Source organism: Podarcis gaigeae, assembly GCF_964106915.1.
Source record: "Podarcis gaigeae genome assembly, chromosome: 10".
In the NCBI taxonomy this organism is placed as follows: domain Eukaryota; kingdom Metazoa; phylum Chordata; class Lepidosauria; order Squamata; family Lacertidae; genus Podarcis; species Podarcis gaigeae.
The window spans coordinates 1,624,127-1,640,444 of record NC_139686.1 but is presented as its reverse complement, the minus strand read 5'-3'; the positions used below and the strand labels follow the sequence as shown (position 1 = coordinate 1,640,444).

Here is a 16,318-nt window from a genome sequence, read left to right as displayed (position 1 = left end):
CTTCTGAGACCACATTGTTAATTATAATTTTTGCTTTCTGCTCCAAGTAAATTGCATTAATACCACTTACATTTTTTTGACCGATCCCCATATTACACAAGTTCTGTTTCATAAAACTCAAGAAACATTATCAAAGGCTTTCTCTGCATCACTAAACATAAACATTGCTTTAAGATTCTTTTTTTGCCTCTAATCTTTCCAGCACATTCCTAATATTATCCAGTACATTCCTAATATTATCTTTCATATGCCTCTCAGATAAAAAACCTGACTGATCTTTATGTATGTGCTTATTCAAAACCTTCTTCAATCTTGTAGCCAAAATATTTGCAAATATTTTATAATCCACATTCAACAAGGAAATTGGTCGCTGATTCCTTACTTGAGCTCTGTCTGTATCTGGTTTGGATATCAGAGTGATGAAGGCCTCTTTCCAGGACTCAGGTGCTTTGTCCCCCTTTAATATTTTGTTACAAACATCCATCAATGGTTGTATCAGCCAATCCTTAAAAATTTTATAATACTTGGAAGTTAAAGCATCAGGTCCTAGTGCTTTGCCTATTTTCATTTAGGCAATTGCCCCTTCAACTTCTTGTCTTGTAACCAGTTCATTTAGTAGGCTTGTTTTGTCCACTGGAATTTTCTGCAATCCATTTTTGTCCAAAAACTGTTCCATTTTATCCATTTTTCCTTTTTGTAAAGCTGCTTATAGTACTTTTGAAAACATTTTCTAATCTCTGTTGGGTTCTCAATATTCTTACCATCCTCCATAATATTAATTATTGTACTGTCCTTCTGTCCCCAAGCCAATAATTTTCTGCATTTATTTGCCAATGCAAAAGTCTTTTGTTTCATCAATATAATTTTCCATTCAATTTATTGGTTTACTGTTTGTGAAGACTAAGATTGTAATGCTTTAATTTCCTTTTGAATCTGTTGATTTTTTGGGTTACATCTTAGCTTTTTCTCTTTCTCCTTTGAGACAGAACTTTTTCCTTTTGCTCATTCTGTGCTTCCTTCCTGATAGAATTCTGTTGAATCAAAATACCTGGCATTACCACTTTACTTGCACCCCTTGCTTCAATTCCAGGATTCAGGTTCAACTCAAAATAGTCCTTTAGGGTCTTTTGAGCTTTATTTACGATCAATTCATTTCTCAGTAAAACATCATTCATCTGCCATCTAAAAGTACCCTGTAGAGACAATTTTAACTCTGTCAACACAGCATTACGACCAGAACAAGTCCTTGGGCAAATCTCTGATTTAGTGACTCTTGAGGTCAGGTCTTTAGTTAGCTGTCAGGGAATTGAAGGCTGCGAAAGAGCTGAGGGGGAAGCAGAGAGGCAAGAGTATCTGGTGGTGTGGGAAGGGGCCCCTAGTTCAGAGAATACCTGGGTCCCAGAGAGTTGTATCACTGACGAGGGTCTAGTGGAGGACTTCCACAATTTCTTCCCTGACAAACCCAAACCCTGGGGTACATTTTTCCAACAGGTGTTCGGGCCGACGGACGATGAAGAGGATTTCGAGGGATTCCCACCATCTGACGAAGAGGAAGAAGAGGAGGAAAGCGTCTATTGGGGAACACGAGGAACTGTGGGTTTGAGGGAGGACTGGAGGACGGTTTTTGAAGATACGGATGAGGAGGAGGGTAGTTTTCCAGGCTTCACCCCCACCACTCCGGAGAAGGGTAAATTGGGGGTGGTCGATTCTCTCGAGGGGGAGGGGGCCTTTGAGGAGGGGGTGGATGTCAGGGAATTGGAGGCTGCAAAAGAGCTGAGGGGGAAGCAGAGAGGCAAGTACAGAGAGCCCACGCCGGTAATTAGCAGTTTCTCTTCCACGTCAGAGGAGGAAGCTGGGAGGGGGGAGCCAGTACTGGGAACCAGCCACTCACAGAGCAGAGGAAGCAAGAGGTGTGGACTCAGGAAATGGGCTTGCTGGGGGAGGCGTAAAAAAAGTCAGACGATTCATCTGACTCTGAGAGATGAAGTGTGTTTTTGAACTCTTGTAACTGCTTTGAAGCTTAGCAATAAATCTCTTGTACAGAGATGGCTGTGTGCCCGGAGCATTATCTCCGCTAGCTTGTCAGCACAAACCTTACATTAGCCATATATAATCCAAACATAAAAGGTACACACAATACAGTCCTTTTGATGTTGGAAGAATTGACCGCTAATGCCTCACAGTTTCGCAGCTTCGTTTAATCACAGGAAGCTTTTTGTCCGATGTGTCGCCGCTCCAACCCCCTCGTTCTCGGAGCTCAAAAACAGAACTTTCCAGGGAGGGGGGAGCCCACTTTTGACACCTGCCAGATTCCTTGTCCTCAAAATGCTCGATTTGAGGTTTTCCCGGGGGTCTGCTGCGCTGGAGAAATTTCCCCTGCCTTTGATATACCGCTTTCTCCTCCGATAAAGAGATCTCCAACTGTGATGGCGAGCGACCAACCAGAAGCCCTTCATGAAGCAAAGATTTCTGCCGGCTGCTTTGAGGCAAATGTGCATCCCAGAAGCACACACTGTGATTCATGGTGTATTGCCATATCCATGGTTTTCCAAAGGTTATCACAATGTAGTCTAGAAACTGGTATAGGATGAGATCAATATATGCCCAGCCCTAATCCTCACTCACCACCAGAAATACAGATTCACCCTCTCCCCCTCACTATCAAATGGTACCTTACAACTAAAAATATACTCATTATTGTGGGATGTTACCTTCATTATTTCATTACTATACAGTTTTACATATAAACACCAGAACAAATACATGACATGCTTTGAAGATGGATTTTCAGCTGAGTTCATTGCTATGAAGAAGAGTAAACTCTGAAAGGAACACGTTTCTCACTCCATACATTTAAATGGGTTCTCCACTCTGAGAAGAAGAGGAGTTTGGATTTGATATCCGGCTTTATCACTACCAGAAGGAGTCTCAAAGTGGCTAACATTCTCCTTTCCCTTCCTCTGTGAGGTGAGTGGTGCTGAGACAATTCAAGAAGTGTGACTGGCCCAAGGTCACCCAGCAGCTGCATGTGGAGGAGCGGAGACGCAAACACGGTTCCCCAGATTACGAACCACTCTTAACCACTACACCACACTGGCTCTTAGATGTTCCTTAAACACTCCATTATAACTACAGCACTTTCTGCAATCTTTCCCTTTAAACAGCTTCTACTCTTTGAGGGTTGATGGGATTGTAGGGTGTCAACTGTTAAAGTTCTTCCTGTCCGTGAGTCTGTAGATGTAGAATTCCACTAGGACTGAACCTCTACCTACTTTCCTGATATTTATATGGTTTGTCTTTTGTATGAGTTTGTTGACATAAATCAAGGCTTCCACTCTGACTGAAGCTCCTTCCACAGTCCATACATTTAAACAGTTTCTCCCCTGTGTGTCTGCTGATGTGTTCTAAGATTTCCATTCTGACTGAAGCTCTTTCCACACTCCATACATTTAAATCGTTTCTTACCGATGTGAATCTGTTGATGTACTCTCAGGTTTCCACTATAACTGAAGCTCTTTCCACATTCCATACATTTAAAAGGTTTCTCTCCTGTGTGAGTCCGTTGATGTTGTCTAAGGTGTGCACTCTGACTGAAGTTCTTTCCACACTCGATACATTTATATGGTTTCTGCCCTGTATGAGTCCGTTGATGTATTCTAAGGTGTCCAATCCGAATGAAGCTCTTTCCGCACTCCATACATGTATATGGTTTCTCCCCTGTATGAGTCCGTTGATGTATTCTAAGGTTTCCAATCTGAATTAAGCTCTTTCCACACTCCATACATTTAAATGGTTTCTCACCTGTGTGAGTTCGTTGATGTGTTCTAAGGCTTCCACTATCACTAAAACTCTTTCCACACTCCATGCATTTAAATGGTTTCTCCCCTGTGTGAGTCAGTTGATGTTGTCTAAGGTTTGAATTGAAACTGAAGCTCTTTCCACACTCCATACATTTAAATGGTTTCTCTCCTGTGTGAGTCCGCTGATGTTGTCTAAGGCCTGCATCATAACTAAAGCTCTTTCCACACTCCATACATTTAAATGGTTTCTCTCCTGTGTGAGTCCGTTGATGTGATCTAAGGCTTCCCCCATAACTAAAGCTTGTTCCACACACCATGCATTTAAATGGTTTCTCCCCTGTGTGAGTCCGTTGATGTGATCTAAGGCCTGCATCGTGACTGAAGCTCTTTCCACACTCCATACATGTATATGGTTTCTCCCCTGTATGAGTCCGTTGATGTATTCTAAGGTTTCCAATCTGAATGAAGCTCTTTCCACACTCCATACATCTAAATGGTTTCTCACCTGTGTGAGTTTGATGGTGTAAAATTAGGTGCGCATTTTGACTAAAGCTCTTTCCACACTCCATGCATTTAAATGGTTTCTCCCCTGTGTGAGTCAGGTGATGTTGTCTAAGGTTTGAATTGAAACTGAAGCTCTTTCCACACTCCATACATTTAAATGGTTTCTCTCCTGTGTGAATATGTTGATGTTTTCTAAGGCTTCCACTATCACTAAAGCTCTTTCCACAAGCCATGCATTTAAATGGTTTCTCCCCTGTATGCATCCGTTGATGTATTCTAAGGGTTCCACTATCACTAAAGCTCTTTCCACACTCCATGCATTTAAACGGTTTCTCCCCTGTATGTGTACGTTGATGTATTCTAAGGTTTCCAATCCGACTGAAGGTCTTTCCACACTCCATACATTCATATGGTTTCTCTCCTGTGTGAGTCCGTTGATGTGATCTAAGGCCTGCATCGTAACTGAAGCTCTTCCCACACTCCATACATTCATATGGTTTTTCACCTGTGTGAGTCCGTTGATGTGATCTAAGGGTTGTATTGGAACTGAAGCTCTTTCCACACTCCACACATTTAAATGGTTTCTCCCCTGTGTGAGTTTGTTGATGTATTCTAAGTGTATCTCTTCGACGGAAACTCTTTCCACACTCCATACATTTAAAAGGTTTCTCCTCTTTGTGTGTCTGTGCATGTAACTTAAGGTGTGCCCTCTGATTGAAGTTCTTCCCACAGACCATACATTCATATGGTTTCTCCCCTGTGTGAGTCTTTTGGTGTAATTTAAGGTTTCCATTCTGACTGAAGCTCTTCCCACACTCCCTGCATTTGAATCCTTTCTTACCCATGGGAGTCCGCTGATGTACTCTAGGTTTTTCACTATCACTGAAACTCTTTCCACACTTCAAATCTTTAAAAAGTTTCTCGCCTGTGAGTTTGTTGATGTGAGCTATGTGTGCTCATTCAGTGAAGCATATTCCACATTTCACACATTTCAATGTCTATTTCTAACGAAATGAAAGGTTCCCCGTCCCCTGGAATTCTGACGTTCTTCTGTATCACCTTCTTCAGAGTGGGCAGAGAGGAAGTCCTTTTTGGATTCCAAGGAAGAGAACAAAGGGAAAAGAACAAATCAATCACCATTTGCCCCTTCTCTTATTTCAACATCTCCTACATTCCCACGCTTCCTACCCAAGTTCCCAATTTTTATGAAATAATAATAATAATAATAATAATAATAATAATAATAATTTAGTTATTATTTATACCCTGCCCATCTGGCTGGGCTTCCTCAGCCACTCTGGGCAGCTTCCAGAAAAACATTAAAATACTGTAATACATCAAACATTAAAAGCTTCCCTAAACAGGGCTGCCTTCAGATGTCTTCTAAAAGTCTGGTAGTTGGTGGGAGGGCATTCCACAGGGAGGGTGCCACTACCGAGAAGGCCCTCTGCCTGGTTCCCTGTAACTTGGCTTCTTGCAGTGAGGGAACCGCCAGAAGGCCCTCGGTGCTGGACCTCATTGTCCAGGTAGAACGATGGGGGTGGAAATGCTTTTTCAGATATACTGGACAGAGGCTGTTTAGGGCATTAAAGGTCAGCACCAAGACTTTGAATTGTGCTCGGAAACGTACTGGGAGCCAATGTAGGTCTTTCAAGACCGGTGTTATGTGGTCTCGGTGGCTGCTCCCAGTCCCCAGTCTAGCTGCTGCATTCTGGATTAGTTGTAGTTTCCGGGTCACCTTCAAAGGTAGCCCCATGTAGAGTGCATTGCAGTCCAAGCGGGAGATAACCAGAGCATGCACCACTCTGGCAAGGCAGTCCACAGGCAGATAGGGTCTCAGCCTGCGTACCAGATAGAGCTGGTAGACAGCTGCCCTGGACACAGAATTGACCTGCGCCTCCATAGACAGCTGGGAGGCCAAAATGACTCCCAGGCTGCACACCTGGTCCTTCAGGGGCACAGTTGCCCCATTCAGGACCAGGGAATCCTCCACACCTGCCCGCCTCCTGTCCCCCAAAAGCAGTACTTCTATCTTGTCAGGATTCAACCTCAATCTGTTAGCCACCATCCATCCTCCAACCGCCTCCAGACACTCACGCAGGACCTTCACTGCCTTCACTGGTTCTGATTTGAAAGAGAGGTAGAGCTGGGTATCATCCGCATATGGATGAACACCCAGCCCAAATCCCCTGATGATCTCTCCCAGCGACTTCATGTAGATGTTGAAAAGCATGGGGGAGAGGACAGAACCCTGAGGCACCCCACAAGTGAGAGCCCAGGGGTCTGAACACTCATCCCCCAACACCATTTTCTGGACACGGCCCAGGAGGAAGGAGCGGAACCACCGTATAACAGTGCCCCCAGCTCCCAGCCCCTCAGGACGGTCCAGAAGGATGTTATGCTCAATGGTATCAAACGCCGCTGAGAGATCCAGCAGAACTAGGAAACAGCTCTCACCTTTGTCTCTAGCCCGCCGGAGATCATCAACCAGTGCGACCAAGGCAGTTTCAGTCCCATGATGAGGCCTGAATCCCACAACTCGCTCAATCCCACAACTCGCTCAATCACCTTGCCCAAGAATGGAAGATTTGAGACTGGGCGATAGTTGGGCATCATGTCCGCATCTAAAAATGGTTTTTAAGAAGCGGTTTAATAACTGCCTCTTTCAGTGGGTCTGGAAAGGCTCCCTCATGGAGGAAAGCATTCACCACCCCATGAAGCCCATCGCCCAGTCCTTCCTGGCTAGCTTTTATAAGCCAGGATGGGCAAGGATCAAGGAGACAAGTGGTTGGTTTCACTCGTCCAAGCAGTCTGTCCACATCCTCGGGGGTAACAGGTTGGAATTGATCCCACACAACTTGACTAGACAGACTAGCACTCTCCTGCCCCGGCCCTGATGCCACGGTGGAGTCTACCTGAGCGACCTGAGTGAATCTGAGCAACTTTATCTGTAAAAAACTTTTCAAAATCATTGCAGGAGATCATGTGGGCTGCACTGAGCCCTGATGGAGCAGGTGGTTCTGCTAAATTGCGAACCACCTGAAAAAGTGTCCTGCTGCTGTTTTCTGCAGATGTAATAGAGGCGGTGAAGAAAGTAGTTTTCGCCGTCACTACCGCCACTTGGTAGGCTCAACATTCAGCTCTAACCCGTGTCTGGTCAGCTTCAGAATGGGTCATCTGCCACCGGTGCTCTAGCCGTCTCAATGATTCTCAAAAAAATTTGGGAATCCATCTATAATGAATTAAAAAAAATTCTTAAATATACGTTTGTTAAAAAACCCGAAGCCTTCCTGCTGGGGATAATTGGTAAGGATATCAAAGAAGAAGATAGAACCTTTTTTCAATATGCAACGGTGGCCGCCAGAACCCTCATAGCACAGTACTGGAAAACACCAAAAATCCCAACACTAAAGGAGTGGCAACTTAAATTATCCGATTATTTGGAGTTGGCTAAATTGACACAGAAAATAAGAAACCAAAGAAGTGCAAAATTTAACAATGAATGGGATAAATTTAGGATATATATGGAAATAGAGACAAGGGGAAAATCAAAATGTTGATCAGAAACATATATGTACTTACAGAAATCACAGTAGGCATGAGATAACGCTTACTACGTAAAAAGTTTTATTAAGGAATAGACACAGCAGATAGATAAACAAGGTAATATTTTCCGAAATCGAGATAAAGGGAAGTCGATCAATGTCATTTAAAGTTGTATGTTTTTCGTGTTTTTCTTTTTTCTCTTTTTTTTCTTTTCTTCTTTTTTCCTCTTTTTCTGTTTTTTCTTTTTCATTTTGTCTTTTGTACGTTTGTGAAATATATTTATGTCAAAATTTAATAATAAAAAAAAGAATAGAAATATTTAAAGATATCCCAAAACATCTATTGGACCTTAGGGCTAACTACGGAGACTTAGTGTATCTGCTAAGAAGAAACAGCATCATTTTCAGGTGGGAGTTTCCCCAAGGTCTGTCTTTCACCTACAAAGGTAAAAAAGTGAAGATAAGATCAGAGGAAGATAAAGTGAGATTTCTGAGAGACCACGAGGAAGATCTACAAAAAGAGGCAGAGGAAAAAGAGCCAAAGAGACCATCATTGGAAATTTTGGACCTAGCAAAGCCTCCATTGGGACCGGATAAACCAGAGAATGCGACACCACCTACAGATCAAGAACAATTACTAGGAGCAATAGAAGGGAAAGTAAAATAACTACACAATGTCTCTGCAGGTATTAAGTTGGAACATCCGAGGTTTGAATTCCCCTGACAAGAGGAAAAGAATCTTTCATCTGTTGAAAAAGGAAAAATTGGACTTGATTTGTTTGCAAGAAACCCATGTGACCAGAACACATAGGAAAGTACTGATGAATAGAAGATTAGGCCAAGAATTTATTTCATCAGACAAAGTTCAAAAGAGAGGAGTCGTGATTTACGCAAAAGAAAGTTTATCACCAAAATTTATTTTTAAAGATGACCAAGGAAGATTTGTGGCAATTGAAATACAATTTCAAGGAGAGAGACTCTTGATAGTAGGCGTATATGCACCAAATGAGGGGAAATCGGAATTTTTTAAGAAACTGCATGAGACATTGTTGGACTTTATGGACTGTAACATCATTATGTTGGGAGATATGAATGGAGTGGTATCGACAAATATGGACAAGTCAGAAAGACAACTAATAACAAAAGATGGAAGACTACCGAAAACCTTTTTTGAAATGACAGACAATATGGACTTAATTGACACCTGGAGAACTAAGAACCCCATAGTTAGAGAAGGGACTTTCTTCTCCGAAGCCAAAAAGACCTGGACAAGAATTGATCAAATCTGGATAACCAGAGGAATGGCTCCCAAGATTCGAAAAGTGGAAATTTGCCCAAAAACTTACTCCGACCATAACTTTGTGAAAATGGAAATGAAATCAACATTGACTGGTTGCTTCAGATGGAGGATGAATGACACCTTGTTTAGAGATCCAGAAATCATTAAGAAGGCCCCCAAAATTATGAAAGATTATTTTGAGATAAATTTGAAGACTTCTGTGGAAAAAAGAGTAATCTGGGACGCAAGCAAAGCTGTAATGAGAGGGTTCCTGATCCAGCAGAATGCAATAAAAAGGAGAATCCAAGATGAGAAAAAAGAAAAGGTTTTGGCAAAAATAAGAGAAGGTGAGAAGAAACTTAGAGCTAAACCAAAGTCGCAAGAGATCTTGTGAGAAATTAAGCTATACCAAGTACAATATATGAAAATGATAAATCAGGACATAGAATGGAAAATTAAACAGATGAGACAAAAGACTTTTAAAATCAGCTAATAAATGTGGGAAGGTGCTAGCGTGGCAGTTGAAGAAGAGACAAAAGTTAAATACCGTTACTAACCTTGAAGTGGGTGGAAAGAATATACAGAACCCAAAGGAGATTAGAAACTGCTTCCAGAATTACTTTAAACAACTTTATACACAAGGGCCACAGATTGAGACTAAAATTGACCAATTTCTGAAAACTAATGGACTACAAAAAAATTCTCAAGAAAATAAACTACTTTTGAATTATAAAATATCTGAACAAGAGGTGGAAGGTGCCATCCAGAACATGCAATTGGGCAAATCTCCAGGGCCTGATGGGTTAACCTCCAAATATTATAGAACTTTGAAAGACTACTTAATTCAACCACTAAAGGAGGTTTGCCATGAAATTATGGAGGGGGGGGAAGCGCCAGAGTCGTGGAAAGAAGCCTATATCACACTTATACCGAAAACTGAGTCAGAGAAGACACAACTTAAGAACTACCGGCCCATATCCCTGCTTAATGTGGATTATAAATTTTTTGCAGACATTTTGGCTAAAAGATTGAAAAAAGTACTAGCAGAGGTGATACACAAAGACCAGGCAGGCTTTCTCCCTGGAAGACATCTATCTGATAATATGAGGAATGTAATTAATATTTTGGAAAAGTTACAAGTGAATATTAACACAAAAGCAGTTTTGATATTTGTAGATGCGGAGAAAGCCTTTGACAATATTTCTTGGAGTTTCATGAAGAAAAATCTTCAGGGGATGGGGGTTGGACAAAACTTTGAAAAAGGTATAGGTGCGATTTATTCTGAATAAAAGGCTAAACTGATAGTCAATAATGTGATGACAGAAGAATTTAAAATTGAGAAAGGGACACGACAAGGCTGCCCAATTTCCCCACTGCTTTTTATTTCGGTCCTGGAGGTTTTGCTAAATATGATTAGAAGGGACCACTTGATCCAAGGTATTCAGGTCGGAGTTAAACAATACAAACTTAAAGCTTTTGCAGATGACCTAGTATTGACATTACAGGAGCCAGTATCCAGCACCAAGAGGGCTCTAGAACTTATCCAGGAATTTGGTCAGGTGGCAGGCTTTAAATTGAATAAGCTAAAAACTAAGGTTCTGGAGAAAAATTTGACGCCGATTGAGAGAGAAAGGTTTCAGAAGGAGACAGATTTAATATTAGTAAAGAAGGTAAAATACCTAGGGGTGAACATGACTTCTAAGAATGTGAATTTATTCAAAGATAACTATGAGGAATGTTGGTCAGAAGTGAAAAAAGATTTAGAAACTTGGTTGAATTTGAAGCTTTCCTTGCTTGGTCGAATTGCTGTTATTAAGATGAATGTATTGCCAAGAATGCTGTTTCTGTTTCAATCACTGCAAATTATTGACAAGATGGACTATTTCAAGAAGTGGCAAAGAGATCTTTCTAGATTTGTCTGGCAGGGCAAAAAGCCCAGAATAAAATTTAAGATACTTATTGATGTTAAAGGCAGAGGGGGGTTTGCCCCGCCAGACCTTAAACTTTATTATGAATCAGCAGCTTTTTGCTGGCTGAAGGAATGGCTGCTTCTTGAGAACACAGACATTCTAGATCTTGAAGGTCATGATAATGTATTCGGGTGGCATGCATACTTATGGTACGGCAAGGTTAAAGCTCATAAGGCATTCAAAAACCATATTGTTAGGAAAGCACTGTTTAATGTCTGGATAAAATATAAAGACTTTTTGGAGAGTAAAACCCTAAGGTGGCTATCACCTATGGAAGCGAAAGCTCTGAAAAAACTTAACATGGAGGCCAAATGGCCAAAATACTGGGAAATTTTGGAACAGGAAGGTGACAAATTGAAATTGCAGAGTTATGAGAAGCTTAAAGAGAAGGTGCGAGACTGGTTACATTACTTTCAAATAAGAGAGGTTTACAATTTGGATAAAAAAAATGGTTTCCAGGTGGAAAAATCAAAATTAGAAACAGAACTGTTAGAACCCAATGCTAAGATTCTATCAAGAATGTACAATCTGCTGTTGAAATGGAACACTGAGGAAGAAACGGTAAAATCTGCTAATGATAAAATGGGCACCAGATATAGGATATTATATTATGTTTGCTGACTGGGAGCAGTTGTGGACCACCGGGGTTAAATTTATGGCATGTAACGCCCTAAGAGAGAATATTATGAAAATGATGTACATGACCCCAGTCAAGCTTGCAAAAATCTATCATCTGCCCGATAATAAATGCTAGAAATGTAAAGAAACTGAAGGTACATTCTTTCACCTTTGGTGGACGTGCCCAAGGATTAAGGCCTTTTGGGAAATGATCTATAATGAAATGAAAAAGGTATTTAAGTATACTTTTCTGAAGAAACCAGAGGCCTTCCTCCTGGGCATGGTCGGCCAATTGGTGCCAAAGAAGGATAGAACTTTCTTTATGTACGCTACAGCAGCAGCAAGAATACTCATCGCAAAGCATTGGAAGACACAAGACCTGCCCACCCTGGAAGAATGGCAGATGCAAGTAATGGACTACATGGAAATAGCGGAAATGACTGGCAGAATTCGGGACCAGGGAGAAGAGCTGGTGGAAGAAGATTGGAGGAAATTTAAAATCTACTTACAGAAATATTGTAAAATTTTTGAATGTTGATGACATTGAAATGAAATGAAGGGGTTCTAGTAAATAAGGCAAAAGATTACGTAAGAGTGGATTCATATTAGGTGAAAGTTTGAAGTTAAAATATGTGAGGAAAAATAACTAAGGATTAACCAATAGAATATGAATTTGCTGAATCAATTTTTAAGTGGAATACAAAAAAGGGAGGCGTGAGGAAGTCAGGATAGCAAGTTAACTAAAGCGGATAAAAGAAAAAAGAGGGTTTTTTGTTTTTCTTTTTCTTTCTCAATTTTATGTCAATTGTTTGTATTTTTGTATTTTTGTGTTTTTTCTTGTTTTTCTTATGGTCTGTCTTATAATTTCTTTGTTGTGAAAATTGAATAAAAATATTATTTTTTTAAAAAAAAAGCCAGGAAAGTCGTTTAAAAAGTCTTAATTTCCTTCATTTATAATTACTGAAACCCCCTTGCAAGTAGGAGAAAAGGGGGGAGGGACTTTGTTTAACCCCTGCAGGAGAGGGAGTGAAGAAAGATAAGTTTCCACCGTCTCTAACCTGGGAACGGGGTGTCAGAGACAGAAATAATTGGAGAGGTTCATTGACTGTGAATGGAATACTTTGACAGATAACTAAAGAAGAAAAATTAACTGATTCCAATGTTGCCTTTTACATTCTAATGAAACAAAATATTTGAAAAATGAAAGTAATTTTCTTTTGCTGGACTTGCCTTAAAGAAATGGATACAAATAGAAATTGTCTCCTCTAGAGGGAGCATGTTAAATTGTTGCTACAGTCTACTTGAGGACTCAACAGCTGTCAGATTAAGATCGTGGGACCAGACTTGTTTGACCTTGACTAAGTATGAGCTGGAAGAAAGTTTGGGTGCTTGCTTTATGCAAGACAAATGCCTTGCTGGAACAGATGCATGAAAAGATGGATTTGATGAATGAGAAAATGGACTTGATGACTGTTGTGGTTAATAACTGTGGACAAGTAGGGAATATTGAGACAGAAACCATTCAAGGACCGACCTATGAACCTGTATTGACTGGGCAAGTGCAGAAGATAATGGAGGAGGATGCGGTCGCACCTCAAACTATACAAATGGAGAGACCCGAGGCCCTACAGGAGCATAAGCCGCTGTTATCGAAGATTGAAGTTGGAGTTGGTCAGGGGGAGTCTGGAGCTGAGGAGGTTCTTAATTTTGGAGAGACTCTGAAATATGCTTTTAAATACCTTTTGGAGTACACCAATGACTGTGGGGAGTGGGCGGTTTTGATGAAGGGAGACAGAGACAATTTTGGATTGGAATCCCCCAGAGATCTGCTCCCCAACGAGAAAGGGAAGAAATTAAGAAAGAGACCAACAAAAGACAAGGAAAAGGGCAAGTATAAACAAAAAGAAGAAGATTTGCAGAAGGGGCATGGAAGAGACTTAAGGGCCTCAGACATAAGACTTCCAGGTTGATGGACTAGATGGAATGCACAGTAAGGACTGACACGACCCGAGACCAGGAAGAAGAGACGCTGGATGAAGATTGGAAGAAAATTTATAAAGAATTTTTTTTATTTGGGGAATTAGTTTAAAATGAATGAATATTAGGGAAAATGTTGGAATGAAAATATATGACTCTAGCAGAAATGACATCAGGAGTTATGGATAACTGAGTATTAAGTTTTAAGCCTTAAGGCACTTTATGGTAAGACAAGGTTAAATAAATTAAGGTAATTTGAATAACAGAATATGGGGAAAGATGGAAAGGATCTGTTGAGTCAACTAATAGGTTAAATTGAAAAGATAAATTATTTAACAAAAATTGAGAAAGATGGAAAGAATTTGCTGAAATAATCTAACTAAACTAGAATACAAAAAGGAAGGTGTGAGGAGGTCAACGAAACAAGCAAATGGAAGTTGGAGATATGTAATCTGGGATTTGTGTTTTTTTTTCTTTCCTTTTTTGTCGTATTGTTGTATTGGTTTTTATGTTTGTGCGTTTTGCTTTCTTTCTTTTTTTATGTATTGCAGTTGTTCTTTATTCTTTTTCTTTTTTTGTAACTCTGAAATTATTAATAAATATTATTATTTTTTTAAAAAAAGATATTTAGAAGACAGCTGCATTGGGATGTTTTTAATGTTTGATGTTTTACTGTCTTTTTTATTTACAGATAGGTAGCCGTGTTGGTCTGCCATAGTCAAGACAAAATAAAAAAATTCCTTCCAGTAGCACCTTAAAGACCAACTAAGTTAGTTCTAGGTATGAGCTTTCGTGTGCATGTATCTGAAGAAGTGTGCATGCACACGAAAGCTCAAACCTAGAACTAACTTAGCTGGTCTTTAAGGTGCTACTGGAAGGAAAATTTTTTTTGGTCTTGTCTTTTTTATGTACTTTAAGCTCCCCGGAGTGGCTGGGGAAACCCAACCAGATGGGCAGGCTATAAATACAGTGGTGCCTCGCAAGACGAAATTAATTCATTTTGTCGTCTTGCGATTTTTTCCGTCTTGCGAAGCACGGTGGCGGAAAAGTTTTGGAAAAGCTTCAAAAATCACCAAAGTCTTCAAAAACCTCAAAAAAAGCTACCACACCGCGTGCTATGAGTTGCTCCTCGAAGTCAAGTCGCAACTGTATTAACGGTGTTAAGAAAAAGGTAACAAACTTGCAAGACGTTTCCGTCTTGCGAAGCAAGCCCATAGGGAAAATCGTCTTGCGAATCAGCTCAAAAAACAAAAAACCCTTTCGTCTTGCAAGTTTTCTGTCTTGCGAGGCATTCGTCTTGCGAGGTACCACTGTACTGCAATTATTTTTATCATCCCCCTGAGCACGGCCTTGGCTGGGGAGGGTGGGGTATAAATAAAACTTTATTTTTATCATCATCATCATCATCATGTGATCCTTCACTCTGAACACTGAGGTCCTCCTCTGAGGTCCCCCTGCTGGTCCCCTCTCTGTGATAAGTGAGGGTACAGGGAAGCAGGCAGAGGGCCTTCTCGGTGGTGGCGCCCGCCCTGTGGAACGCCCTCCCTTCAGAGGTCAAGGAAATGAACAACTACCTGACATTTGGAAGACAGCAGAAGGTAGACCTGTGTCAGGAGGTTTATAATGTTTGATGTTTTCCTGTCTTTTATATGTGCTGTAACCTGCCCAGAGTGGCTGCGGAAACCCAACCAGGTGGGCAGGGTATAAATACTACAATCATTCTTATCATATGTGATTTATTGTAGTTATTTTGGAATTTGTACTGCAATATTAGCTCAAGAAATGTTATGGGTGGACAAAATCACAGGGTTGCCGTAAACTATAATCCCACCCACGAACGCTCATTCACATACAGTCTGTCAATTTGGGGACGTCACACACCTCACCTGTGCTAATACTGGCAGTCTTTGGCCTGCACAGGCACACCCGGTGTGTAGAGCCTCCAGCCACAGGCACTGTCTATCCTGAAAATGGGTCCTTTGACTGGGAAGATTCATGCAGTTGCTGTCATCGGATGATGAAGGATTGTATCTCAGCTTGTCAGTCACTTTGACATTGCCTACAAAGAATAAGAGGAACAGAAATGCTTTTGAGGTGCAACTTCTGTATCAATCCTGAGAGCCATTCCATGGACTCTGCACTCCTGTTTCTGATGACAGGTGTACATTATCCTCATCCTCAGTGGAAAAGACAATAAAGATGGAAGCCTGAGAGAGAGGAAAAGGCTTCTGGCTGCTTCCTGGGTGGGATTGGGGAAACCAAGAGCCGCTTCTGAGAAGGCCTCCCCCCTCCCCTCTTCCTCTGGGGATTTCCTCTCCTCTCCAGGGGACCAGTGGTTGGACTGGGCAGAATCGCTGTGTCTGGACAGGGCAGGGGATTATGGGGTGGGAAGAGGATGGAGCTTGCAGGAAAGAAGGGTGGGGGGACAGGACCCCCACTTTCCAGGGATCCCTCTGTGGTCGCCTTGAAGGGGGGGGGATTCCTGGGCGGGAGAGAGAGGCCAAGACGGCCCATGCGGAGAGTCCCCAAGGAAGCCACGATGGAGACGTCCCCCCCCCCAAGGACTGGTCTCCCCCCCCCATTCTGAGCTTGCTTGCCCACTCCTCCTCCCACCCTTGCCCCCCT

General features: G+C 41.4%; 2 protein-coding genes and 1 long non-coding RNA gene across 10 annotated transcripts in view; 2 read left to right on the top strand and 1 right to left on the bottom strand.

Moving 5' to 3' along the window:
- LOC310825931 (uncharacterized protein) overlaps nucleotides 1-16,318 on the top strand; it is a 148,766-nt gene that overhangs the window by 13,603 nt on the left and 118,845 nt on the right. The window lies entirely within an intron of this gene.
- The window catches only part of LOC310826297, a 153,036-nt gene that overhangs the window by 48,317 nt on the left and 88,401 nt on the right, over nucleotides 1-16,318 (top strand). The gene's annotated exons all lie outside the window — the stretch shown is intronic.
- The window catches only part of LOC310826028 (uncharacterized protein), an 84,184-nt gene that overhangs the window by 48,222 nt on the left and 19,644 nt on the right, over nucleotides 1-16,318 (bottom strand). For 5 of the 6 annotated variants that reach the window (XM_083700473.1, XM_083700476.1, XM_083700479.1 and 2 more), the window contains 2 exons: nucleotides 15,580-15,752; nucleotides 201-5,391 (listed from right to left, as the gene is read on the bottom strand). The exons of the other annotated variant lie outside the window; for it this stretch is intronic. In XM_083700473.1, the coding sequence (XP_083556599.1) occupies nucleotides 3,368-5,149 (1,782 nt within the window). In that variant the 5' untranslated portion in view covers nucleotides 5,150-5,391; nucleotides 15,580-15,752 and the 3' untranslated portion in view covers nucleotides 201-3,367. Of the gene's footprint in view, nucleotides 1-200; nucleotides 5,392-15,579; nucleotides 15,753-16,318 lie in introns of those variants that run through there. 6 annotated transcript variants of the gene reach the window in all.